The sequence below is a fragment of the Brachyistius frenatus genome, unplaced genomic scaffold, assembly GCF_029030835.1.
Source record: "Brachyistius frenatus isolate BFR_SWC_R1_liver_20210118 unplaced genomic scaffold, ASM2903083v1 Contig_23, whole genome shotgun sequence".
NCBI lineage: Eukaryota > Metazoa > Chordata > Actinopteri > Embiotocidae > Brachyistius > Brachyistius frenatus.
This window is the reverse complement of record NW_027210622.1, coordinates 5,279,327-5,307,244: the sequence shown is the minus strand read 5'-3', so window position 1 is coordinate 5,307,244 and position 27,918 is coordinate 5,279,327. Positions and strand designations below refer to the sequence as shown.

At 38.3% G+C, this 27,918-nt stretch overlaps 3 protein-coding genes across 3 annotated transcripts; all 3 read right to left on the bottom strand.

Moving 5' to 3' along the window:
* Nucleotides 1-1,061: 1,061 nt before the first annotated feature.
* LOC138620389 (uncharacterized) lies at nt 1,062-4,282 on the bottom strand. The gene is made up of 8 exons (XM_069697562.1): nt 4,153-4,282; nt 3,799-3,995; nt 3,367-3,431; nt 2,633-2,781; nt 2,186-2,514; nt 1,905-1,969; nt 1,674-1,813; nt 1,062-1,431 (listed from the first exon to the last, which is right to left on the bottom strand). The coding sequence occupies exons 1-8, from the start codon at nt 4,256-4,258 to the stop codon at nt 1,325-1,327; spliced, it is 1,158 nt and encodes a 385-aa protein (XP_069553663.1). The 5' UTR covers nt 4,259-4,282; the 3' UTR covers nt 1,062-1,324.
* On the bottom strand, nt 4,276-8,201 carry LOC138620180 (mucin-2-like). The gene is made up of 7 exons (XM_069697155.1): nt 7,064-8,201; nt 6,675-6,880; nt 6,087-6,151; nt 5,440-5,588; nt 5,244-5,315; nt 4,349-5,010; nt 4,276-4,284 (listed from the first exon to the last, which is right to left on the bottom strand). The coding sequence occupies exons 1-7, from the start codon at nt 8,199-8,201 to the stop codon at nt 4,276-4,278; spliced, it is 2,301 nt and encodes a 766-aa protein (XP_069553256.1).
* Nucleotides 8,202-19,094: 10,893 nt separating this feature from the next.
* On the bottom strand, nt 19,095-27,033 carry mettl14 (methyltransferase 14, N6-adenosine-methyltransferase non-catalytic subunit). The gene is made up of 11 exons (XM_069697561.1): nt 26,649-27,033; nt 26,105-26,193; nt 25,682-25,769; nt 24,572-24,649; nt 22,963-23,050; nt 22,783-22,873; nt 22,379-22,520; nt 21,871-21,963; nt 20,232-20,348; nt 19,769-19,979; nt 19,095-19,632 (listed from the first exon to the last, which is right to left on the bottom strand). Exons 1-11 carry the CDS (start codon nt 26,712-26,714, stop codon nt 19,325-19,327), a joined length of 1,371 nt encoding a protein of 456 aa, XP_069553662.1. The 5' UTR covers nt 26,715-27,033; the 3' UTR covers nt 19,095-19,324.
* Nucleotides 27,034-27,918: the final 885 nt, after the last annotated feature.

Below are 27,918 nucleotides of genomic sequence, written 5' to 3'. Positions count from 1 at the left end.
ACATGCAAAAACAGTGTGTCAGACTGTTTGAAGGGATATTTGTTCCACCAATCCCGTGCAAATGTCAGTAATCTCATGCAGAGGTAAAAAATTGCTACAATTCAAAACCCTGTTGATCTGCCACACATAATTATTGCGTTCTATTCATAACCCAATAATGAAGAATTGGGGCTTTTGTTAGTAGCTGCCAACTGTCTTGCATCTATGAGTACCAACAGTCATTTCAAACCAGTCTTGCTGTGAAGATACCACAGCCAAAGCTTATTATTGTTTGAAAGGACTGTAATAAATTTGCCCCAAATCCACTCCACAGCCTTTTACCCTTGCAGGAGGAGCTGTTGCTACTTCACCATGGCAACTACTATAAATGCTGAAGTAAAAAAGAGCCACATGTGAAAAAAGTGTTATATTCACAATTTATCCTCTTGGTCAAATGATCTGGATCAACTGTTGTCTTGCCAACTATTTGTGAAGTTGGTTTCTTTGAATTACGATAAGTATAGATGAGAAAGAAGCAACATTTAAGAAGAACTAATTAACCTTAAAAAGGCATTGCTAATTGTCAATCATGGTTTTTTTTTTTGTTTGTTTGTTTTTTAGACTGTTTTTTTTGCAGACTGGTCACCATCAGATTGCACACATCATAATGCAATCATAGCCCAAGTATCAGAAAGATGATTGATTATATTCCTCTGAAATTCCCTGTAATTCGTAATGATGATTATTAACCTTGTTACAAATAAAAATAGTTTAAAAAAAAAACCCTATAACAAGCATTTCTTTCACACCGCTGGTAATAAATGTTTAAATTTGCCAAAAGCAATTATTTAAAAGTTAACATTTTAATACTTTGTTGATTAATAATACAATTTTAGCATTCCCATTTTCAAAACAAAACCAAGTTAATATAATAATAATAGTACCTGCACATTTATAAACTAGTATTCAGCAGCTAATTGAAAAACACGTTCTTTTCACTTGATACTGGATGATTCTGCAAAACGCAGCACATTTAAAAACCAAGCGCTAGCGGTTTTTCCAATACTACTCTCACTACTATTAAAAACTACAGAAGGAAAATATCAAATATATCTCATTTTCATGTATTAATGATGAGGAAAGTAAAATGTAACATTGAATTTGTAAAGTATCTTAAAACACTCTTAAACATTGATACATAGCACACATCATTTTACCACATTACATTGTACTGGTAAATTTCATATTGCACACTTCTGTCTTTTGTTTGTTGATTCATGGTTTTTCCACATTTTATAACAGTCAATGATGTTGGTCAAGTCAGTGTATCTGCCTTGGGTGCCAGCTATAACTCGATCAGCCTCTGTGCCACAGCCAGCAGTGTTAGTGAAAAGACTGCCAATGTGCCCATTGTCGGCCGAGGAGGACTGCTTGATGCTGAAGATGTTGACTCTGAAATATTTGTAAAAGCAGAAGTATTAATTTATGAAATTCTAGAGGGCTTAAGTTACCTCAAAAGGTCAAAATTCAGCTTTAGCAGGAAGACATTTCCCAAAATAGAGCTCTTAATTTGATTTTAGGTTTACCAATGATGACAGAAATGCGATAAGATATTGTGTCCCTGAATTTACGAATTTATTAGATTGATAATGCTAATGATAAAATTCCTAACTTTTAAGTCAACAGGGACTTACGTGCAGAAACACTGCCGGGTATAACATTCAGGGAGGAGCTGCTAAGTTCAGTGCTGAATTGTGAAGTTGCAGTGCTTGCTGAAGGAACTGAGTTTCCGTTGTTGAACACAAGCGTCATATTAACTACCACTGATCCACTCCTACAGTGAAAAAGAGAGAAAGCAACATTTATTAAAATCAAGTCAAATGCAAATATGTAAAAAAGTAAATCAAAAGTTAATTTTGTCTTACTGGAATGAGTTGACGATGGAGCGAACGAAAGATGTGCCATAGAGCCTATTACCAATTACGTTTATCTGAAAGAAAACAATACTGTCACATGCTGGCAAGTACCAAGTAACGGATTGGAAAAAGTTAATAATTTCTCTGAGATCTGTATCCTAGAATTTACAAGCAGTTGGTGACATTATTATCTGCATATACTGTTCTTTCAAGGCCTGCAAATACATCTCTGTTTATTTACAGTAGGCAGTTTTGTTGTTTCACTCATTTATATTGTGTTGACATCTTACCGCTTCAACCACTGTTGCAGCTAAAGTTGTAAAAGCTGTTGAGGATGAGATGGCGAGATCCGGTGTAAAAGTTTGGTCGAGACTAAATTGTAGGCCAAGCGTTCCCTCACTGGATGTAGGAGGATCCGTTGATGCAGGGTTTGTGGCTGTAGTAACGGTAGTCATCACTGCAGGCGCAGTAGAGGCAGCAGTTGCAGTGGGAGCCATGGTTGGAGCCGCAGTAGAGGCACCAGTTGCAGTGAGAGCCATGGTTGGAGCCGCAGTAGAGGCAGCTGAGCTGACAGGCATTGTCGGAACAGATATAGGTGCAGCTGTTGATGTTGTAACTCCTGCAAAAACAAAAATCTGATTGTTTTTGTATTTGCTTTAGCTTTCGGTGCAGTAATAAATCCAGCTTTACATACTGTATTCCATAATAGTAACCAACACGTATGAAATAGCACTTACTGGTTGCAACAACGCTTGATACATTCAGAGGTAGGGAGAAGCTGGAATTGCTGGGTGCATTCACCAGAGCATTTTCCACATCACTAGATCCTGGCACTGAAGTGGCATTGTTAAAGAGCAGCTCAGCATCTACCACAACTGATCCTTGACTGTGAGAGAAATTATTGTAATAAGAATTATTAGAATTATTTGTGTTAAGTCAGTGTAAAATAAGTGTACTGTCGATATTTTATAGCAAAACTGTTTTTAAGCAAATTGTGGGACAACTGCAAAGAGTGTAGTTTGTGGGTTCTGCTGTGTAAAAAACTAGATTGCCAATCCAGCTAAGTGGGCAGCTGCCATGGAGCCCCGGATTCTGACCTTTGTCCATGCAGTTGCTGGGAAATATACATCATTTAAACATAATAATAACTGAGCTGGTGATGCTCAATCATCTTGACTTTTATTGAAGCTCAAGAATCTCTTTAAATGGCCCCCTATCAAAATCTTCACTGTTTATTCTACTCTCAGTTGCCCTCAAGACCCATTTTATTTATTCACTATTTTTTGTTTTTAATCGACGCTCACTGGCTAACTGAAAACCTGTATTACAAACTGTTGAATCAGAGTTACTTAGTTTGAGCTAGGTGTTCCTAATAAACTGGAAACTGAATGTATATTCTGACTAAATTTGATGTAACACAATGCCATGCATACGACTTAATTATTTTTCTTATCTTGTAATTTTACAATACCTGAAAGAGTTGATCAGAGCTCGCAAGAAAATAATTCCAAATATGTTCCTGTAGACTTCATTGAGCTGGGAAAGGAAAATGACAGGCAGTTCAAATAATATCTAAACTGAATGATGAAAAATGTGCCAGAAATGTTATAAGCACAGTATGACAATTTAGTTATCCATTTTCCTGAATTATTTCAAAGTTGCATAATGTATGCCCACTTTCTATATGCTTATTAGTACAGGTTTGCTAAAATATGGATATACTGTATGACCTTTTTCCAATTAATGCTTACTCATTAATACATTACTCATTAGTGTTGCAGTGTGTTACAGGGGGGAATTCCCATTGTTGACCAGTACAAAATCCTTTGCATATGTTTAGTAACTGGTATTATTATTTCATTTAGAGTGGAATTAAGGAAAATAAAAATGTTGAGGTACTTACTGATGTTACCACTTTGCTTGCTAAAGTCTGAAACTCTTGAGAGGATTTGTTTTCAAGTTGTGGTATAAAGTCTTGCTGCAATCTAAATTCCAGCATTATCCTTGATTCTGCTGATGGGGCAGCTGTTGTAGCCGGAGCACCAGTGGTGATAACTGGTTGTACTGATGTTCCATTTGCTGGTGGAGAGGTTACATTTCCTAGAAGCATATGAAATATTAATTAAGTTTACAATTACAAGGTGCCGGTCAGTTAGGACGGTTTTGGTACTGATGTCATATCATGAAACACAAAGTTTTATTTAGTAAGTAAAATCAACCAGTGGTGATGTATTAACTGTGGGAGACTTTGAATTACCTGGTGGTGACATTGTGGTAAGTGGGGGCGCCGAGGTTGCATTGAGAGGTGGTGAAGTTATGTTGACTGGTGATGAGGTCATGTTGTCTGGTGGTGGTGAGGTCATGTTGACTGGTGGAGAGGTTACGTTGACTGGCGTTGGTGAGGTCATGTTGACTGGTGGTGGTGAGGTCATGTTGACTGGTGGAGAGGTTACGTTGACTGGTGGTGAGGTCATGTTGACTGGCGTTGGTGAGGTCATGTTGACTGGCGGAGGTGAGGTCATGTTGACTGGTGGTGGTGAGGTCATGTTGACTGGTGGAGAGGTTACGTTGACTGGCGTTGGTGAGGTCATGTTGACTGGTGGTGGTGAGGTCATGTTGACTGGTGGAGAGGTTACGTTGACTGGTGGTGAGGTCATGTTGACTGGCGTTGGTGAGGTCATGTTGACTGGCGGAGGTGAGGTCATGTTGACTGGTGGTGGTGAGGTCATGTTGACTGGTGGAGAGGTTACGTTGACTGGTGGTGAGGTCATGTTGACTGGCGGAGGTGAGGTCATGTTGACTGGTGGTGGTGAGGTCATGTTGACTGGTGGAGAGGTTACGTTGACTGGTGGTGAGGTCATGTTGACTGGTGGAGAGGTTACGTTGACTGGTGGTGAGGTCATGTTGACTGGCGTTGGTGAGGTCATGTTGACTGGCAGAGGTGAGGTCATGTTGACTGGCGTTGGTGAGGTCATGTTGACTGGCGGAGGTGAGGTCATGTTGACTGGTGGTGGTGAGGTCATGTTGACTGGTGGTGAGGTTGCATTGAGAGGTGGTGAGGTTATGTTGATTGCTGGTGATGAGGTTGCATTGAGTGGTGGTGAAGTTTGGTTAACTGGTGGTGGTATATTTTGATTAAGTTAATAAGATACAACATTTTCCTCACAACTTATCAATGTCTACAACCACAGTTCCCTTTAAGGCAGAATAATTCATACCGTACAGGTGTTAGTAAACTTGTCTTACAATCCTGTTATTCCATTATCTCTAAGTGGTGATTTGATCCTTATTTGATCTGTTAATCTAAACAGAGTTATAATTTCATGAACTGTTGTTTCATAATAATACCTGATGTGGCAGTTGAAAGCACCACTGTTGAAGGCACAGGTGTGGTTGGCGCTTGGGTTGGTGCCAACACAACTGAAAACAACAATTGTCAAATAAGTGATTGTGTTGTCCTTCAATTATATTCTTGAAATTATACATTCAGTATGTGCTTGCAAAAAATGTTTCTCAAAATGTAACACTCAATAAATAGCTTTACCTTCTGTAATGATCGATGATGTGTTGACATTGAGGGTAACATTTCCACTGGCAACAGCAGTTGTTAAAGCTTCCGCCACAGAACTGGCATTTGGTAGTGTTGTCACATTATTAAATATCAGCTCAGCATCTACCACAATGGATCCTTGACTGCAACAGAAGTATTAAATAAGATACTTTATTTTATTTGACTGTTATGGCCATTGTTGTTTACCTAAGGCTCCACGACATTGAGGAAACAATTGGTTTACATCTGTTCATAATTGCCGTGGCTCATATCAGTTTGTTTCCTATTACAGTTTTGTACCATTTTGGTCATGGTTTTCAGATCAGTTCATTACACTTTTGGTAATGTTAACCTGTGTAACCTTGTCCTTAGTTATGTATCTGGGTCCAGTCTATTTCTGCTGTCAGTGTGACAGTACCAAACAATAGAGACATGCCCAAACAGTGACCAGAGAGCCCACTCGGTTGGCGAACCATTCTACCCCTAGTTCATAAATATTGGAACACCCAAAATACCAATGATAAACCATATGATTACCAAAAAACAAAGGAATTATTCCTCTCAATCGATATAACAGGCCAAAGAAAAAATGGTACATTAGCAAACAAGTATATACAGGTTATTAACATGTAATAGTATACCTGAATCCATTGATGACAGTGCGATTGAAGAGAGATCCGTATGTTTGTGTATAGACTGCGTTGAGCTGTGAATGAATATTATGGAAAAACATAAATATATAGATCATATATAACATTTCAAAATATTTAATGAATATAACCTTTTCCTCATATTTCCTCAACTCGCCCATATACTTTCAGTTTTACTCTGTTTTTCGTTGACAGCTTTTGTGCCTGTGTGGAGTTTGCACCAACCAGTTAGCCACAATAGCAGACCCAAAGTTTCTCTTGAGAAAAGTTTTAGGTGGTGTTTGAAAATTCTCTAAATATTTTAGTATGTGTATGTTTCGTCCATCTTAAATGATATGTTTTTATATTTTAAGTGAAATCATTTTTTTAACTGCGCATTAACAGTGTATATTATATTACCTGCTACAGTATCTTAACAACTTGTTCCTACAACAGGTATCAAAGTTGAATCTATTTTCAGAGTTTGAGGTTCTATTGTCTAAATGTTTCATTTATTATTTAGAATGTGATTTTGAAAAGATGCAAAAAAAATTCTATATATTTCATTGATTCATTTTTAAAAAGAAATTGTAAACTCACCTGTGTTGAAACATTTTTTTCTAGTTGTCGGAACTGTGGTGATGATGTGTTTGTGAGCTCTGTTGTAAAAGTTTGTTCCAACCTAAATTCCAACTTAATTTGTGACTCTGGTGGTGGGGCAGGTGTTTTGGTTGTAGTTGGAACAGCAATGGTAGTGATTCTTGGTGGTGCTGATGTCACATTTACAGGTGGAGTGCTTGCATTACCTGTAAATTAATTCAATATTTACCGCCAACAAATATGATTTTATAGCAAAACAAGCTGCATTAAAAGATAAATGTATTTCTATTTTATCTAGAAAATAGTATTTCATTGACTGGTAGTAAAGCTGTTGTGATAACAAGAAAAATCAAAGCCTGGAAAGGCCATACTGGCTGAAGTTGCCTTACCCGGCAATGTCACAGAGGTAACTGGTGTTGGTGAGGTCATGTTGGCTGGTGGAGAGGTTACGTTGACTGGTGGTGAGGTCATGTTGACTGGCGGAGGTGAGGTCATGTTGGCTGGTGGTGGTGAAGTCATGTTGACTGGTGGTGGTGAGGTCATGTTGACTGGTGGTGGTGAGGTCAAGTTGGCTGGTGATGGTGAAGTCATGTTGGCTGGCGGTGGTGAGGTCATGTTGGCTGGTGGTGGTGAAGTCATGTTGGCTGGTGGTGGTGAAGTCATGTTGACTGGTGGAGAAGTTACGTTGACTGGTGGTGGTGACGTCATGTTGACTGGTGGCGGTGAGGTAATGTTGGCTGGTGGTGGTGAGGTCATGTTGACTGGTGGAGAGGTTACGTTGACTGGCGTTGGTGAGGTCATGTTGACTGGTGGTGGTGAGGTCATGTTGACTGGTGGAGAGGTTACGTTGACTGGTGGTGAGGTCATGTTGACTGGCGTTGGTGAGGTCATGTTGACTGGCGGAGGTGAGGTCATGTTGACTGGTGGTGGTGAGGTCATGTTGACTGGTGGAGAGGTTACGTTGACTGGTGGTGAGGTCATGTTGACTGGCGGAGGTGAGGTCATGTTGACTGGTGGTGGTGAGGTCATGTTGACTGGTGGAGAGGTTACGTTGACTGGTGGTGAGGTCATGTTGACTGGTGGAGAGGTTACGTTGACTGGTGGTGAGGTCATGTTGACTGGCGTTGGTGAGGTCATGTTGACTGGCGGAGGTGAGGTCATGTTGACTGGCGTTGGTGAGGTCATGTTGACTGGTGGAGAGGTTACGTTGACTTGTGGTGGTGAGGTCATGTTGACTGACAGTGGTGAGGTCATGTTGGCTGGCGGTGGTGAGGTCATGTTGACTGGTGGAGAGGTTACGTTGACTTGTGGTGGTGAGGTCATGTTGACTGACAGTGGTGAGGTCATGTTGGCTGGCGGTGGTGAGGTCATGTTGACTGGTGGAGAGGTTACGTTGACTTGTGGTGGTGAGGTCATGTTGACTGACAGTGGTGAGGTCATGTTGGCTGGCGGTGGTGAGGTCATGTTGACTGGGGATATAGTCATGTTAGCAGATGGGGAGGTCGTGTTGACTGGGGATATAGTCATGTTGGCCGATGGGGAGGTCGTGTTGACTGCTGCGGTTGAGTTGACAGGTGATAAGGTTGCATTAACTAGAAATGAAAACAAAATTACTTTAAGATGGAACGCAATATACAATTCATACAATTAAATGTCCCATTTGATAGAATTAGCATAAACAACTTCTATATTTCTATCTGAAAATGTACATGCTTTGTCCATAAGACTTGTTAAATTAATCTAGAAGCCTTTCTTTTTGCATACGCCAAAAATGTGACAGAGGCGTGAGTGAGCAATAATGTACGAGCCAAGAACTTGTGGCAACATATTTGGGGCCAGGGGATAAGGGGGAGAGTGCTTCCTCAGTGAGTGTAGTGTGGACAGAGATGTAGAGCTTGCAGTCAGAGCTAACCAGCCATCTGATGCTATTTCATAAACTGACAAAATGGACTTTAAGGTCTTACTTTTAATATGTCATGAAAAGGGAGGGGCCAGAATTATAATCTGAACCAAATTTTTAAATCTAAGCAGAAATAAACTAAATCCCTCGGAGCAAAAAAATATTTTTGCGAACAATGTTTTAAAAAAGGGTAGTTACTCTTTAATGACAGCTGGACTCTTCACTGCTAGCACTTAACACTATATGCAAATTTAAGTTGGAATTTGGACAATTATTTGGTTACACCAGTGATGCTTAACAAATGCATTATTTATTTTATTTTATTAACAAAGAGCAGTGTACAAAACCTTTAGCTGGCAGCTTTCCCATTTTTGCTCATTATTAGAGTAATAAATCATGTTGCTGGGAGAGTCGTATTCTTCCGGTTAATATTACAATCTTATCAATAATGTAAGTTTATCAATGTTATAGTATTGAATTAGAACCAGCCTGTTCCACCCGTTGCCTATATCATAACTGGCCTCTGGTGGCCCATGTTGTGCACTATAATTTATCACAATAATCGCTTTGCCTTTTAACAGAAAAACAAGCATATATTTTTTACGCTATTGAAAATCATTACAATTGGATTTCTAAATAGCATGGTATACCATTGCAAGTGATGCTACACAGGCCTACAATTACCACAATGTGTTAAAATGTATATAGTATCAATAAAGTATGGTATAAAAAGTACATAAATATCAGGGTCGCGATGTTATTAAAGCAGAGTTCAGCTCAGTCTTTTTCAGAAGTTTTTACCGCCTTGATTTAGATCAAACAAAGTTTCCCCATCTCTTCATTGTGGTTATTAGAAATTATGATTTGGATTTTTTTTATTAATGAAACTGTTCGCTTTTATTCGGCTAAAATCAATGGGTCCACCTGCTACCCTTTGATGATAGGCCAATTAAAATAACCAACTGGTCACATGTAACTACAAAAATACAATTTATTTTAGGGCATTGTTCTGAGATAATTGTGCCTTAAAAGAGATGTTGTCTTGAAAGCATTTACAATAGTAACATAACACCAATATTTCTGGGTTCTAAATTAAGACTTCTCCACTTTCCGTGTTACCTGTTGTTGTGTTCAAAGCTGATGATGATCCCAGCAGTCCTGTGAACAAAAATTTGATCAATGGTCAAATTTGAATTGAGTCAAATTCAGAATAATGCAATGAATATTATTTGTAAATATCATATATTTTTATACATTCATTCTCCCTTAATTACACACACACACGCACGCACGCACACACGCACGCACGCACGCACGCACACGCGCGCGCGCACACACACACACACACACACACACACACACACACACACACACACACACACACACACACACACACACACACACACACACACACACACAGAGAGAGAGAAAAGCATGCCCTGTAACAAATACCTCCTAATAGGAGAAGGAATACGAAAGGTTCCATCCTCTGTGTCTCGTTCCTGTGAAATATAACTCACTATAATTACATCTTTCAGACATTCTACCATATAGAGCCCTCCAAAAGTATTTGAACACTCTAGTATTTATACATATGTACAATATATGCATATCTATATATTTATATAGTTATGCATTTATATGTAAATAGTGTGAAATCCAAGTTCTACTTTTGTCTAATTGCCATGTTTTGATTTCAAATTCAAATGCCTAAATTAAAACAACAAAATTAATTTTCTACTGTTAACTACTATTGGAGGGCACTTTATAACATAACAACTCAAATGTCATAACAGAACAAGAGTGCTTTTAACACGATGAGTGGTTTTCCATCCTCTTCCTCTGTGGCAGTAATTCACTTATTATTTCAGAGTAGATTATTAAAAGAGATTGAAGACACTTAAACTCATTCTCAGTGTGAGACATATTGAATCAGGTATGCCAACATTCCTCAGAGACAAGTTTGCGACAACGTCTCCCATCTGCAGGTATAACCACCACCTACAGGACTATTCAAGATTTTCAAAAAACATGATCTTTTACCAGCTTAAAATGTATTCACACCATAACAGTATGTTGTGATCCATTCATGTTATTCAAAGGAAATTCTTTGCATTACTACTGGCCAGTCTTGTAGCCGTAATGTTCTACTCTTTATTTGTGGATTCAAATGTCTGCCACCTGATTATTTAATTTCTTTGTTTGAAAGACTCTACCAAAGTATTAGAGAGAAGAGGATGTCTATTAGCCACATGTGATATCACTTTCACTCAATAGACATGACAACACAAACTCCTTTTCTCTAATTAAATTAAATATAAGTATATATTTGTCAAATTAAACAAATACCTGAACATGAAAAAAAAAACACACTGCAGAAATCACAATTAGAAATTGATAGGTTTCGTCCAAATTCATTTTAGTGACTCGTGATGCAAAATCCACAAATTCAAATGAAGGATCTATACATATGTATATGAAAATGTGAAAATAAAGCAAAAGCTGTGGTTCGTTAACAGCCTCTTCAAACATTTTTTTAAACAATTTAAAATACGTTCAGCAGACTTCTGTGATGATTGCTTTTTTGAATATTCAGTTGTATACAGCAATGTCAATATGAAAATTGACTTTCTTACCCAAGTTGAGTCCAGCTGTGCAGCAATATTCTTATATTTACAGCAGCCTTTGTATAAAGGTTGACACTGAGAAGGCAACAGACACCTTACCCGCTTCGGTCCAAAAATGGAAGTGATAACTTGTCCGTGACGCAGCTTTTTGTAAGACGAGAAATTCTTGCTTTTTAAAAGTTTGACAGAACTTGCAGAACTTGTTTTTATGTGCATAGTCTCCATCTGAAAATAATGAAGTCAGGCTCACGGCAAAAATGTGGGTGTAGGTGGGGGGTTGGTTCAGCTTGAGTTGAGTGATTTAAAGGCTAATGTGGTGTAAGCAACGAAAGCAATTGCAAACATGCATAAAGTATCGGGTTGGCCAATGTATAATTCACCAGCAATTGACAATGTCTACATTGAACCATCACGATAGAATATGACATCAGCGGGTTGAAGGCGAGGGGGATGTGGTGGGGGATGTAGCTTTTATCGTGCACACTGTAGCTCAAACACCAGTGGTGCCTAAAACTGTCAAAACCATCTTAATGGTGAAGTACATGCTCTTTAACACAACAGCTAACAACTTTCCGACTTTAAATTACAGTTACCAAAACAAGTTGGATTACACTGTCTGTCCTACAGACAGATCAGGTGCCAGCCAAACACATCCTGAGTCCTGACCAGGGTTTGAATTGTGGCTCAGGTCCTGGATATCTACTGAAGAAGAGTCTGATGAGGTGGCTAGTAGCAAATTTGTTATAAATGTAGTAGCTCAGCTACTTGTACACAATACAAACAACAGGTGTGGCAAACGGGTTACCATATAAACCTTTTCGATAAAAACATTATCTCTTGTGTATCTCTTATGCAACAGTAACTTAATTGTCGTCCAACTGTTGTTCCCATAGAGGCATGAAAAAAATGATTTTCAAATAATATAATTCTCTCATATGCACAGTAAAGTCAATTATTAATCAGTGTGCAATATACTATTAAAATGATTTGCAAATGTATGTAGCTGATTGTTTGTCTCTTATGGTGCAGCCAGGATGAAAGCAGGTACCAGCAATGAGTTCAGCCTCATGATAAAGTGTGACTTAATCCATCTAATGTCACTGGTATACACACATACTGTGGTTTCTTTAATGAAGGACTTTTGGCATTTATGTATAGTATTTAGACTCCTTAGTTTTGGCCTAAAATCTACTTTTTGAAAAACATTTGCATCACAATGTCTGTACAGGACAACAATCACTTAACATAGAAACCCACCATCTAGTCTACACCTTACAAAACAATAAATATGTGAACACATAGTTCCAGTATGCGGCGTTTCAAAGGATGATGTTAGGATGACATTGCCATTCCTGCCATGACGTAAAAGATGACAAAAGGAAAACACTACATGACAGAGATTAAGCAGCAACACTTTTGACATGTTTTCGTGTACCTAATGACAGTAACTAAGTAATTTTGTTATTTTTACAGATAAATAAATTGAAAGATTACATGTTACATTTCTGATAATTAGAATATGCACTGGTTCTATCAGTAAGTAGGGAATCTCTTTTCAGAGCATGTCTTCCAGCATTAAGAGTGATATCTCCACACTGGTATTAACCAGTCCAGTATTGGATTGTTTCATTTCCAACACCTGCCTGGGTGACATGTCCAGAGCACATGGGTTAATTGGATAACACACAAATGACTGAAAGAATGATGTCCAAATGATATTTATCAAGTTCTTAAATCAATCTGTACTTAAACTAGTTCCCGTATGGTGTCACAACATTTTAAATCTGGAACAAATATATCTGTGTCTGTTTAACATTACTTGTTTTATTAGTTGTTCAAAGTTAAAACAAGACAGTACCAGGGAACTTGTCATTCACGAATTCATACTTAATAGATACACCTAATTATTTTGTGTCCTGTGTAGTTTCACACAAGTGATTTTTTGCAATTCTAAAATATGGCTCATTGCAATTTATACTTTCCTTGGACACTGACTTTTTTATTCAATTTTGGTAACTTTTGAGGGCAATATATACTGCATGCATTTCACACGAGGAATTTACAGTCTCTCTGTTCGTGAAACGCTGATTAGTATTCACATAATCACAAATAGTCACACGAATTAGATTCATGACATCTTTTACTTGTCATACCAGGATAATCTCAAGTGGCGCAAATAACATTGACAAATGGGACATTTCATTAGTTGGGGGGCCACTGGTTTAGTAATCAAAAACATTGAACAGCCTTTGTCAATTTCAGTCCTAAAATATGTCTATGAAGAAACTTGCTGGCAATCTGAATCTCTTTTCTCACGCAGGTCTTTAAAATAGACACACAATAGAAAAACATTCCTTTTCTCAGATACACCTGCAAACGTTAAGAAGGTACTATTTTTTTTACAAAAACACTGAAATATATGATGACATTAACTCATTTTAATCCTCATCACAACAATAAGTGCACTTTAGGTTTGCACTGACTATTAACATGTTTATTCAGGTGTGACCTTTACAGATATGAAGCAACATGATTATATAATATTCCTATTTTTAGATGCAAGGTAATAAAATGACACCTATTTTTCATGTGTGCCTCGTGGTTCCATTAGAATAGACAGGAAAACAATCTGTGATCACATGCTGTATATTATTGTAGCAAAATGCCAGTGTAAGATCATGATCATAGTTGAACAGATAAAGGGCATCGTTTTCCTGGTGCTCTCTTCCTCTCCAGCTCTTCTCTCTGTCAGTGTCTTGCTCTGAAAGAGGTTAAACAAAAATCACATGCTGGCTTTTTGGTTACAATTTTTAACTTGTTGGACCTCAAACATTTGATTACTGATGGTCATTATTTAACAAAAACTCACTGATTTAATAATAGGACTGACAGCCGCTGGTGACATGAAGCCGATGTGGAAACACATGCAAGTGAGCTGCGGCTGTGCAGCACAGAAGTACCTCACACTTCTAATGGATAATTCTGATTACTTTATGATTTATGAAGTATTACTTAAGGGATAAATGTTTTTTTTCTTTACAATAAGGGCCATAAAGTGCATTATTAAATGGTTAAGTTAATGAAAGCACATGTATCCCTTGTGTAATTTTAGGGACACATTTTTCTTAACTAATTAGGGTCACACCTAAGTTAACATGAAAACTTTTAATAAATAAGTATTTACACTAGTACATTAGTCAACTGTTAATTAGATGTTAGTTTATTCTTATAACGACATAGTTATATAACGGCTAGTTGATGTACCCTTATTGTCAAGTGTTACCATTATGAGTTTCTGATGTTTAAATTTGTGTTTTTTTTCTTCACCACAGACTTACTGTAGACCAGAACAAAGTGGCTCGGGGGAGTACACACTGAACTTGTCTGGTTTATGCTTTTAAATAATAAAAGTTGTCTTTGTTTTCTTGTGCGACTGCAGAAAAGGATGTGAACAGTATATGTATGTGATTTAAAGTCATTTATTTACAGGTACTGCTGCACGAGAGCGTCGGTGTTGGGTATATTTTTATTGCCTCTGTAATTTGAGGGAAAATGTTGACAATCATTTTCTGGAATAGTGAAGCGTCACATTACAACGGGGACTTTGCCTGTATGTGGGGTGTTGTGTTCCTGCTCTGAGAGTGGTAAGTATATTCTACTGACAAAGACATGGTTTGGCTCCATTTACATTTACATTTGACAGCCAATGGCAAAGAAATCTGTGTCTTTTCTGTTAGTGAAAAGCAATTACCTATAATGCACAGACTGGGTAGAGAAGACAAAATGCAATAAGTAATTACAATAGATCATATGTTACATTAGATGTAATACACTGAAACAAATCAAATCTGATGTGTAAAAGCAGTTTGAATACAAATGTGACACATTCTGTTGATAATTGTCCCCAAATCAGAAGTGAGAGTGTTAAGTTAGCATGTTGCAAAGAGCCCCATTGATAAGAAATACAATGGTAGCTTTAAACAAGAACAGGAACAGAATTAAAGGAGCCACCGAATTCGATTTTCCAACATTCTCGAGAGATGAGTCAAAGATGAGTTTAACAGCTTTTCAACATTCCACCTGCAGGTATATTTTTTAAAATTGTTATGTAGTTTCACCTCTCTTTCTTTAGTAAATGCCTGTAAACTGTATACATACCAAAATGTAGTCCACCCATCCTACAATGATAACAATTATACAAGGAAAGAGCTTGGAAGATTGAGTGAACAGTCTATTGTTAAGAAACCATGAACTTTTACAGGTAAAGGAAGTCACTTGGGAATTATTGTTCTGGGAAACAACACAGCTAGTGATGAATTGCTACACGATGACAGCTTATTATCATAAGAGTACAATAAACGTCACTGGCACATTTGTGAATTCCCCTTATGACATTGTGTGTCGTCCAAAGCCATTTGATAGCTTTAAAAATACAGGAATGTAAGGTTTGCTAACATTCTGGACAGACAGGTCCAGATTAAGTAAAGAGCTTTGGTGCTTCAGGGGTTTTGCAACATTCCACATGCAGTTGTATGTTTAACACGGAGGAGAAGTTACGGAGTTTTCTTTTTATTTGTATCGTAAATTGCTGATAGTTGCATAACAATAATGCACACCAAAAAGTGATCTGTCACACAGTGATTTATTGATTAAATATACATCGAAGCAACCACATCACTTAATTTAAACTTTAACAAATGTTATAGTTCTTTTTAAACTGTGCTGTTTCCTTGTCAGAAGCTGTTGTCAGGTAACAGATAGCTGTATTTGTCAAATGAAGTTATTGTTTATACAAGCCTTACGTTTAATAGAGAAACGTAAGCTGCTGGAGTTCTATAGCCAGCTGACAAATGATTTATAATTTCAAAAACATTTAAAAAAAAAATTACAATTCTAAAATGTTTGTAGCATATAGCTGTATTGATATTTACAGTTATTTTCAAAACCATACTTCAATGCCCCTCTCAAGGCCATGTAGCAGAATTGCTCAACCTGAAAACCTCTGCATGGCATTAATTTTGCAGGACCTACCCTTTTGATGTGCATATACTCTCATGTCTAAATCATGCTGCAGATGCACCTAGTTAGTCCCTAAACTTCTGAAAGGGGTTTGATAATCATATACACATTTTAATATTTTGTCTGAGCCTGGTGCCTAAACTACGTGGTACTAGACAGTGTATAGTAGAGTCTTGTCCTCTTGTATCTGTGCTATTTTGCACCTCTTCTGTATGTTCTACTGTATAAACTGTATTTGTCTTTACTTTTGGTCCGACTCGTAAACAAACATTTAAAATTATTTATGTAAAACTCATGCTTTGAAAAGCTCCAGGTAACTACAAGAGGATTATCCTTTGATATGCAGTTATATACTAACTCAAAATATACAAATAATGCTGAATGGTGACATTATCCCGCCAACTGACACATCCTAATAAACTGTGAGGACTTAATGTAGAGTTACAGTTGATTTTATTGTAAGCTCAAAGGTCAAATAAAAATGTTTTTGAAAGAACAGGATTAGCATTGACACTTGCAGGAAAATAATTCCTGCTCCAACCTAAGCAAAGATAAAATGAATGTATAAGAAGGCAGAAGATACAGAGGAGGAGATGAACAGTAGAGAGAACGAGTACCGTGCTTGCTGCTCTGAGGAAAGATTAAAGAGAACAAACTTGAAAACCAATCAGGAAATGATTCAGAAACGAATAAAACCGATGTTACAACACTGTCTCATAACTTGACTGAACAAATAATTGCGTTGACATCATCAAAGTGCTATTCGCATGTTTTATAACCAGCACGTTGCCAACAAGACAAACATACAGCTGTTTTTTTCTAGACATTTCCTGCTAGGAACAGCTATCAGTTTGAATGGCAGCGAGCCAGCAGCCAGTTCAACAGGGTATGTCACTTTTGGCTTCTCACATTCTTTGTGAACTCCCACGATCACAATTTTGTTATACAAAAAAAACAACCTTACAGACTTAGGTTCACTGTTTTGGATTAAATCCTTGTTATACTGAATCTTCACTTTCTAGCAATAAATTGCATGGAAACAGTCTACTGTTTCCTTTGCCAATTTTATGACGTTTGACTTAAAGAGGAAACTGATAATACAAGTCCAGCCAAGGTAAGATTATGATAAAAAGATAAGATAAAAAACAAAATGGTTGACACAAAGGCTCAACACTAGTTTGCAGCTATGCCAGTATCTCTTGAGGTGGTTCTTTTGCACAAGCTTAATGTGAAATACTGTACAACATGCTAACGTGCTCACAATGACAAGTTTAGCTAATTCATCAATTAATACTGAGGAGGATGTGAAGGTATTCACTAAATTGAATATCAGTTCATCCAACAGATCTCTGGACTGAAATATTGTTGACCGACATTGTTGCTCTTAAGCTGCGAAGGTGGCTAAAGAATTTGAAATGGATTTTAAACAGTTACACACAAATAACTGTTAACCAACACCAGACCCACACTCAGCTTTACTTCAAAGGAGTGTGTAAGTGTCTCAGTCGCATGAGTGGCATTCCTCAAACGGTACCATTCCTTAAACTATATTTACAATCACCACACCTGCGTGGCAGTACGTGGGAAGAGCATGACCTGATTAGAACAACCAATCGGCTTTAAGTAGAGATTATTTGCTTCCTGCTGTGACACAAATGTTAAAAAATGTAGAGCACATTTAAGCAAAAAGGCAATTCAAAGTGCTTCACATAAAACCATTAAAAGCATCAAAATAGAAGGCAACAGAAAAGGTCATTTAAAAACAATTGAGAAAGGTGATTAAGACATTAAACAAGTTACAGTGCAGTTTAAGAAATAAAATACAGTAGTAAAATGCAGAAATGCAATAAATTAATCAACATTCTTGAATCTGGTTCAATTAAAGGTAGCAGCAAATAGAAAAGTATTCAATCTTGATTTAAAGGACCTGAGGGTCTCAGCAGACCTGCAGGTTTCTGGGACTTTGTTCCAGATATGTGGAGCATAAGAACTGAACGTTGCTTCTCCATGTGTAGTTCTGACTCTAGGAACAGAAAGGAGACTTGTCCTAGATGACCTGAGGGGTCTGGATGGTTCATAAGGTAGCAGCAGATCAGAAATGTATTTCAGCCCCAAACCACACAGTGATTTCTTGACCAACAGCAGGATTTTAAAGTGGATTCTTTGTTGGACAGGAAGCCGGTGTAAAAACCTCAGAACTGGAGTGATGTGATCCAGTTTCTTGGTCTTGGTGAGGACTCGAGCAGTAGCGGTCTGAATCAGCTGCAGCTGTCTGATTTACTTTTTAGAGACCTGTAAACACACCGTTACAGTAGTCGAGTCTACTGAAGATAAATGCATGGACAAGTTTTTCCAAATCCTGTTGAGACATAAATCCTCTAATCCTTGATATATTCTTCAGGTGATAGTAGGCTGATTTTGTAATTGTCTTGATATGACTGTTTAGATTGAGGTCTGAATCCATGACCACACAGATTTCTGGCTTGGTTTGTATTTTTTACCATCAGTGATTGAAGCTGAGAGCTGACTTTTAATCATTCTACCTTGGCATTAAAAACAATTACTTCTGTTTTATCCTTGTTTAATTGAAGAAAATTATCTAAAGGCAGTAGAGGTGAACACTAGTGGAGCCAAGTGTTTGATAGACAGTATAATACAAGCAAATTATATATATACACACACACTCTTTTCACTCCATACAGTACTAAGGAAGAGATGTGCCTATTCTATGTCTCAACAACAATAGAGTGTTTTACGGTCTATCTTTTAAACATTAGTTTAAATCACCTGCTCTCTAAATAGTATAGCACCATAATATAAATATTATTGCCTTAAATGCAGACATTCAAGAACAAGACCCAAAACACAGATACAAACAGTTAAAATAATGTTTATTCTTATTCAATCTAAAGTATGTCAGTGGAAAAAAATAGAAAGAAACCAAATTAAAAAAATTAAAAAAAAAAAAAAAAGGCTGATCACACTCCCTAACTTCTCCGCTGCCACATACTAACCACACCAGCTGTGTTACAAATAAGCTTGCTTCTGCAGATAGTGCAAATTAGATTTCCTCACATCAGTCTGGTTGGGATGAGTTCTTTGATCTAGCGAGGTGGAAAGCCCCGATGTGGCCCTCCCCTGCCTCTGAACCCTCCTCTGTCCCCACGGAAATTTGGTCTGTTTCTTTCTCTGCCCCTGTCTCCACCTCTTCCAGCGTTTGGCCCTCCGCGCCCCCCTCTGGGTGCTCCGCCACCACGGTCCGACTTTAGCTTAGCAGGGGGAGATTTGGGCCGCAGTCGCTCTATTTCCTCAGTGCAGCCGGATAGATGAGAGTTAGGCAAAGCAAAATGCGAGGCATAGGTTTCCGGGTTAAAGTTGGTGTTTGTCAATGTTGGACCCACTGTCAGCCAGCCTAGACATGGAAAGGTGTTGAAAAAGCAACAACAGTGGGAGAGAAGTTAACTAAAAGCAAACATATAAACATGCTGTTATCACCTAAATTCACCTGGTGAATGTATTTCTCCAAAGAAAGAGCTTGTCAATCTCACCCGGTCTGATGGTTGAGTCTCGTCCAAACAGGTGCAACCTCCTTCGGCCCAAACAGAAATGCTCAATGATGTGGAAGATCTCCACTGGCTTCTCCACATTTCCCATCTCTGGCTCTTCAGTGATGATTAAGTCAATGTCCACGTTGGCGTGGATAAAGTCACCATCAGTGCTCCTGCGGACTGTTCCTTTGATTCCCATGAGGCAGTGTTCCTGGAAGGAATGTGTTGTGTGTCACCATAACTTGTATTATACTATTAACAGCGGTTTAACTTTAAATATATTGTGTGAAGATGCGTCTTATTGACTATTAACAGTAGATCTAACATCAACAGATTTTTTTAAGAGAAACTGATCCAAAACAAGATAAACTATATTATACTTTCGCTATTATCAACATATATTTGACTTGTTTTTTTTTTTATTCTGTAAATGCACGCACGTGTGAGTGTGTGTATACTGTACCTTGGTCCTCTGGAATACTGCCTTTGGGTCCAGTGCCTTGGTCTTGCCTGGGTTATTCTTGTTGGTCTTGATCCAACAGATATCCTCACACCTCCTAAAGCCCCACTTCCTCAAACACTGAAATCAGTATAATGACAGTGAGTACTGTAGTACTTGGCTCATACAGCACATGCATGGGCTAAACAAGTATTTGATTTAGGGCTGTTAAAACTGACAGGTTAATCTAAGGGTTCTACATAACTTTTTTTTCACTACCTGGCCGGAAGGTCAGAGTTTTACTGGCCTTTTGTATATTTTCACAGGCAAAAAATGAAAATAACAATCCATAATTTTTGTGATTTATCATACGTAATATACACAACAGTGATGTTCCCTTTAGATTTGGTTGTTTCTGATGTCAGAACAGAATTTATGATAATAACGTGTATAATTATGGATGACCTTAATAATAAACTCTTATATCAAGAACTGAAATACAACCAAGAGGTCTCAGTATTTCCCACAATAATTTGCTTGCGGTGGTGGGTGGCAGACCCACGTTCACGCAGAGACTCATGCAGTTTAGAGGGAGAGAGTGTAACTCCGGTTATTTTCTGCAGCTACAATTTAGGTGAGGTGTTCCCTACACACCTTACATGCATAATATTGGTAGACACTACAGTTTACTGATGCTCCCCAAAGGGCTCAGGGTATAGTTACGCCTAGTTAAACCACATTTCTGAACATGTGAAAAAAACCATGGCTTCGTCGGTGGTTCCACAACCATACAATGTCAGTCATCCTTTCATTTTACTTGTGTCAAAGTTTCCGCATGATCGACACAAAACATACTGTGGCTTTCATGCCAGTTTGACTTGTTACAAGTAGGATTAACTCTGTGTTGGATTTCATGATGGCCTTAGCAAAATGTTCAAAACAGTTAAACACACATTTTACTTTTTACATTAGACCAAAATACCTCTAGTACTGTCATCAGTCAAACATCATCTCTTATTTTCTCTTCAATTCAAATATAAAAGTTTACATCTGCTGGTCTCAATAAAAATGTGAATGTTAAGCTGAATTAATATTTAGTGAGATAGTAAGTTTAGCTCGCCTCCCAAAGTAATGAACAGACAATGGGGAAAACCTTGACCACACATTCTAAATGTGAAACACAAAATCTTTCAGGAAACACCATGTGGTGTCAACATATCTGCTCTGATAGAGGCTGCAGTAACATCTGTTTTCTAACACAAAGGCCAGGATTGTGAGTGACTGTTAGTGATTTGCTAAAAGAGAAAACAACATCACACCAATATCAGAAAATAATCTAACAAAGACACTTTGTTTGACTGCTTGCTTGACATGAACAATGTGTCTCTTGTGAGGGAGTTGAGGCTTTAAATAGTCCAGGTGTGAATGCACATACTTCAAAAGGCAGTGACGGAGGGCTTATTCACCCTTTAGTCATAACATTACCAAAACAAATGCATATCTCGGGTATCAGCTGCTCACTGGACCAACGGGTTCTGGAGTGATGTCAAGAACATCATTTAGAAAGATGTGAAAATGAAATGAATGACTTTAGATGGCAACCAGGAAACGTGATTTTGCCTGTATTAATTTCTGCTTCTAACTGAATGACGGATTGTCTTACCATTCTCCCCAAGTCCAGTCCTTCACCAGAGCCACACCACAGGAAGACAAAGGAACGAAGAGCTGATATTTCCTCAATCTCCAGTCTCATGATCTACAACAGAAAAAATGTAAGGGGGAGTGTACATGATATCATAAGGAAGTCAAATCTACTTTACCGTCAGTGAAACAATTGTTTTCCCTCAGGCCAAGCCCTTATACTTTCTCAATAAAAGGACAGCAAAGATGCTTGGGCCATTACAGACAGGCTGTCATTTCTGCTCACTGGCAAGGTAATTTTAGATCCTTGTTGCCATCTGTGGCAATTTTACTCATTCGATTTTTGTCTTGCATGGACAAGACATGTCACATCAGCCTTTATACACTTTCATATATCAATGAAGCTGACATCAACACCTCCTTTCATTTTTTAATTGAATGAAATCCAGTTTATTGAGGAGTTATTTTTGGCCTTTATTCACATATTAGCTTGAAATTCTAATTGCAAACAACTACAGAGTCATACATACATCATCCCAGGTCCAGAAACGTTCAGTGTGGCTGATGCCTGATTCTCTGTAGTATTCCTCTAAGGGAGGCTCAAGCAGAATCACATCAAATTTGCACTTCAAATCCTGCAGGTCAAAGTGCTCTGGGTCAGCCTGGAGGTACCTAAACACACACACACACACACACACACACACACACACACACACACACACACACACACACACACACACACACACACACACACACACACACACACACACACACACACACACACACACACACACACACACACACACACACACACACACACATCGTTAATAGAGCCAAGTCTTCTCAAACCCGTTGATGCCAACCTCAAATGTTTTAAGTGTAATTACACTGACAATCAGTTAAACATTAACATTTATGTTATCATTTAGCTTACATGGGAGGGATGTTAGTGGTGGAGATGAGTTCATCCTTCAGTCTGATCAGCTCTCGAAGTTTAGGGTACTCCTCAAATCGGTCAGCCAAGCCTTAAGCACAGAAGACATCGAGGGTCAGAGCGACACGCACACAAAAACACACATGTACACAAACACTCACACAGACAGCAAACACTCACCAACATCTCTGATGAAGTTTTGTGGCCTGTGGCCCGTGTCCACAAAATGCTGACAGTAGTCATTGTGAGGGTTCAAACTTTGGGTACCCTGAGAATGAAGAGACAGTAAGAGGAGCAGGGACAGAACAGAGTGAGAAAGGGTAATTAGAAAAATATAAACAAGCATATGAATAGCTGGAGAGTTATTTGTGTATTCTATTATGAATGTGATGCATACAAGTAGAAAGGCTGAACAGAACTTCCAAGTTTATTAACAATTTCTGTAACCTGTATATTTGTGCTCATGTAAGGGACGAAGTCTTTCTCCAGTAAATAAAGGTGTAACATCAACCATACGATTCATTCCGTTTCTTGATTCAAAATCAATTCTTGAGTCCATAAACAGAAAAAAGGACGAATTCTTCCTTGCGCTGTGTAATTAATCTTATGTCTGCAGCAGTGGTCAGAGCAATCGTTATGCAAATTGCTGCACAGGCTCAAGACTTATAAAACAAAACAGACTATATAAACAGGGTTATTGTTTTCAACCCACCAAGTTGATTAAAGTTCTGTAAAGTGCTGCAGTGAATCGGTCTGAGCTTTCAGTGCTGGAGTTTGGTGCTCTGCTAACAGTGATGAGGTTACGATAATAATTCATCTTGCAAAGCCTATATTAAGTCATAAATCTAAATCTCGTTCAAAAGCTTGCTTTCTGTGAATATGAACTACAAGAGAGCTTTAATGTTTGTGTGCTGTAAACAGTCCAGGTAATGCACTGTGACATACATTTTTGGCATCAAAGTTGAATCATTCACTCTGTCATGTCATCAGATAAGCAGTGCTTACAGACAGCTTAAAGACAATGAACAATAATGCGTGACACCAGAGGTTTGTGCTTTACGAATCGTGAACAATCAATTAGGAGATTCAAACTTGTCCTTTCAGTTTGTGTGTGCACCTCATGCGTCCCTGCTTCTGGAACTGGAAGTGATGTTGCTTTGACAAACACGCCAAACTCTGTTTATTGTTCTTGATATTTAAACATTTTGTTCACCGAATTTTGGAGATGAACGCTGCATTTTATGGACTTAAATCTTTTAAGCTTAATCTGCAGGTCAGCAATTCTCTTGCTGGCCTCGAATCTGACAGGTTGAACTGCTGACACTCTTTCAGGGATCAGACTCACTGTAAAGTATATTCATTAAACACATCACTGAGCATGCACTGTTTTCTTGCGGTAAAATGATCTGAGAGAGTCCGAGCAGCACCAGTGAGTTTCAACATCAAACCAGCCAGCCTTAGACTTACATCTTAAATTTGTGTTTATCAGGGAATTATATTTAAACAACAGGAAACGTAAAGATATGTAGGTTTGCATTTGTTTGGCTTTGATTATTGTGCTAACTCGCAGCTACATTAGCCACTAGTCAGAAACTCTTGCTTTCGAACAACTCATTCATGAATGACACAACACTGTGACAAACATTTGTGTTCATAGGGCTGGCCCTACTGTTGCAGGTCAGTCTAAAAATGTACAGGCTACAGAAACATAATAACGGAGACAATTTTTATTAAAAAAAAAAAAAAAAAAGAGGTTGCATGTGTGCAAAAGAAAGAAGAGTTTCCCAACCTTCAAGAAAGTACTTGAGTCCTTGTACACCTCCTCATATGGGTTGCTTTCATCTGGCTGCTGCACTTCCACTTCATCCTGATAAAGATACAAAAGCACAATTACATTTCTATTTTTGTCTATGACAGAGCACATCTCAGCTACGTAAAGATCAAAATATTTTGATCATCGAGAAATCTAAGAAAGAGAAGTAAATCCATAGCACTTATTAAGTCAGCTAGAAAACAAAGAGTAAGTTGGGACATTGTCGACCTCCTTACTCTGCCCACGGGTCAGACTCAGCTCAAAAGTCACCCAAAAGTAAACTTAAGTTTTTCCATTGTGATAAAATATTTAAATTGACACGTTAATCAATCTGTTTCACACAATGTTCAAATATTTAACACAATCAATCCACCTTCCACCATAAAATTCATTAAACCTGAGGTTCTGAAATCTGTTAACACTTTCTGTTGGTTGAGAAAAGAGAAACAACATTTTTTTTTGGTTGAGAATACATTTATGTTCACAGACAGCAACAGACACCTAACACTGACATTTTAACATGTTCACCAATTATATGTTAATTAAATAGCTGATACATAAAAAAGAGTTTTATATTTTTTTTTATCTTAATCTCTAGATTTTTGCTATACATAATTGCATTGCAGAGAAGCGATTAATACCCAGACAAGATACAGTAGATTCACTTTCTCCTGTTGCCAATGTTTGGAACAAGCGACTGAGAATAACACATAGTTAAGCAGTCGACTCTTGAGACTGCTTTAAAAACAGCCAGCTATTAGCCGGAGGCCACTGTCAAGACTACGCCATTGGTCACCACCATTTCCTCAAGCTGTGAAACCACTTTCCGGGAAGATAGATGTATTGCTGATGGAGGTTGTTCAGTCGGTGACCTTTCAAAATATTCACCAATAAATATTTCCTCAACAACTTGTCCTTATTTTAGTTGGTTGCGCTTTTAGTGCAAATATATTTGCAACGTTTGCAGAAAAAGTGCTTCAGAAATCAGGTTTACAATTGTTATTATCATTATATATGAAGTGTGCGGTGGAGACTTCTTTAGCCTGTGTAGATTCATAATGCTCACTCATACGTGATTACACTCACTTTTTGTTCTTCCACATCCTCCTCTGTGTCCTCTCCCTCCGTCTGGGCCTTCTTTTTGGAGGGGGGCGCTGAGCTTTCATATGAAGCCCTGTAAGACATATAGATTGATATATTTCTGCCTTCCCTGTTTCACTAAAGCACAAAATTAACATTTGGCAGTGACAATGATGAGACAAAACAGGCATAAAGCAAACAATAGTATGTGAAAGAGGAGCAACGTATTGACTGCAGTAAATGCAGAGAACATCCATCGTAAGGAATCAGAGCCTTTATGTGTTTATTGGTAGAATTGTGCATTTATTGGGTCACATTGAAGATGATAAATCGTGCCCGCTTTCACCTGAATCGCTCCTTTCTTGTTTTTGCTCACGCTGACCCGTTTGGCTTTTACACTTCACGGAGGGGGGCCGAATCATGTCTTACCTGCACGTTTCTCTGGTTTCTTCGATCTCTTTTAGTTCCTCTTTACTGTTTAGGACAGCTCCAATACTGTCTGCACTTTCAGCTCCCAACTGTGGATAGAAAAGAACAGTCACGTCATATGTTTGCGAGCTAATCATATGATGCATACTATCAACAAATACCTCCCGAGACCGCTGTTACATAACATATCCTCAATCAAGTATTTGACAGCAGCTGTAATGGTTCAAAGAGCTTCGGCATGTTGATGTTGTTGTTTTTTTCATTTACATTTATATTGAAGCTATTTCTCCTTCAGTCCACTAAAGGGCGACCGGTGTAAATGTTTGCATCAGGTCTCTCTGCTTTATTCTCATGAACGCATTTCTGCAGCAGAACTCTTTATTCCCTCCAACATGCGTTTCCCAAACAACATTCAAATGTAGCTGTCTTGCAGCTTCAGAGGTTATCGGCAGAACTACGTCAGCTGGCTGGTTAAGTTGATAGATAACGGAGCTACTTGCTATAAAAAAAAAACCCAAAAAACAAAAACAAACGGTGTACTTGCCTGTTGAGCTAAGAGCTGCCGCCTAAGTTTTTGTTTCTCACGAATCTCTTGAAGCCGGCTGTTCATTGTGTCCTTGTAATGTTTTCCGATCAATTAAATACCCGTGATTTTTCTCACGAATGTGTCATATAATTCGGATAGCAAGCTCTAAAGGGAGCCAAAACTCCGCCAATGTGGGGTAGCCGCAAAAAAAAAATGTACAATGGGCGCACTCGTAATGTACAGCGTCACACTCGGGCTGTATTTTTTTTTGTTTTTGTTTACGCCGGTGTAAGTGGAGCTAGTTCATTAAAAATGCGTAAAAGATGCCGAAGTTTTGCATCTATGACGGCTGCCAAGTGGGCGCAAGGATGCTCATGGATGTGTTAAAGAAGATATGATAAACTGGGGAATAGAAGAGTGACTTAAAGCACGCAGACTCCGTCCGCCTGGACGAGTTCCGACGTACGCCGGTCAAACAATTAAGTTCACGTGTTTGTGGTTGAATGGACGCTGGCTGATGATGTCACCAGCCAGATACGACGCTTTTGTTTGACGTAAGTACATTCCTCTTCCAATCAGAAAACACTAAAGCACGCGCGCACACACACATATGCTCTCTGGAGAACTATGTCAGTCTGACACACACACACACACACACACACACACACACACACACACACATAGGGAGATGGATAGAGTTAATCTATTCATATTTAATAATTTATTCACTCCTGTTCTATGTCAAACTGCAGAGTGATCTAAGTTCGATAATGTGGTTCTACATTTTACAGACTAAACAGTTAAGTTTAGAGAAATAGTTCAGGATGTGGAAGGCGACTACTTAAAAATGAAGAAGAGCATAAAACTCAACGCATCAAAGGGTTCTGCGCTATAAGGGCCCAGAGTTTTGCCCATGGTCGTAGCTTATTATCTCAACAACAGGAAATGTTTTAAAACTTGGACGTGAACACTGGAGATTTGGTGAGATGAAAGATCCAAGAAGCAGCCTAGTGCAGTCTGACAATGCAAATAAATGCCCTGAATTCAAAATGTTGGGTCTTTAAAGTAGTTGAGGTTTGCTGTTATCCTACAAAAAAGTAAACGTAATTATCCTGCAGAATACCTCGTTTGACAATGCTATATAGCGTTCATATTTTAAGTTAGGGACTGTGGGGCCATTATTAAAATCTGTATATGGTCAATATTGATAAGCATAGGCCTATAGGCTCTGCACAATGTCATATAAATAGTTATGGCTGAGCTGTAAGGTAGAAGGCGATAAAGTGAC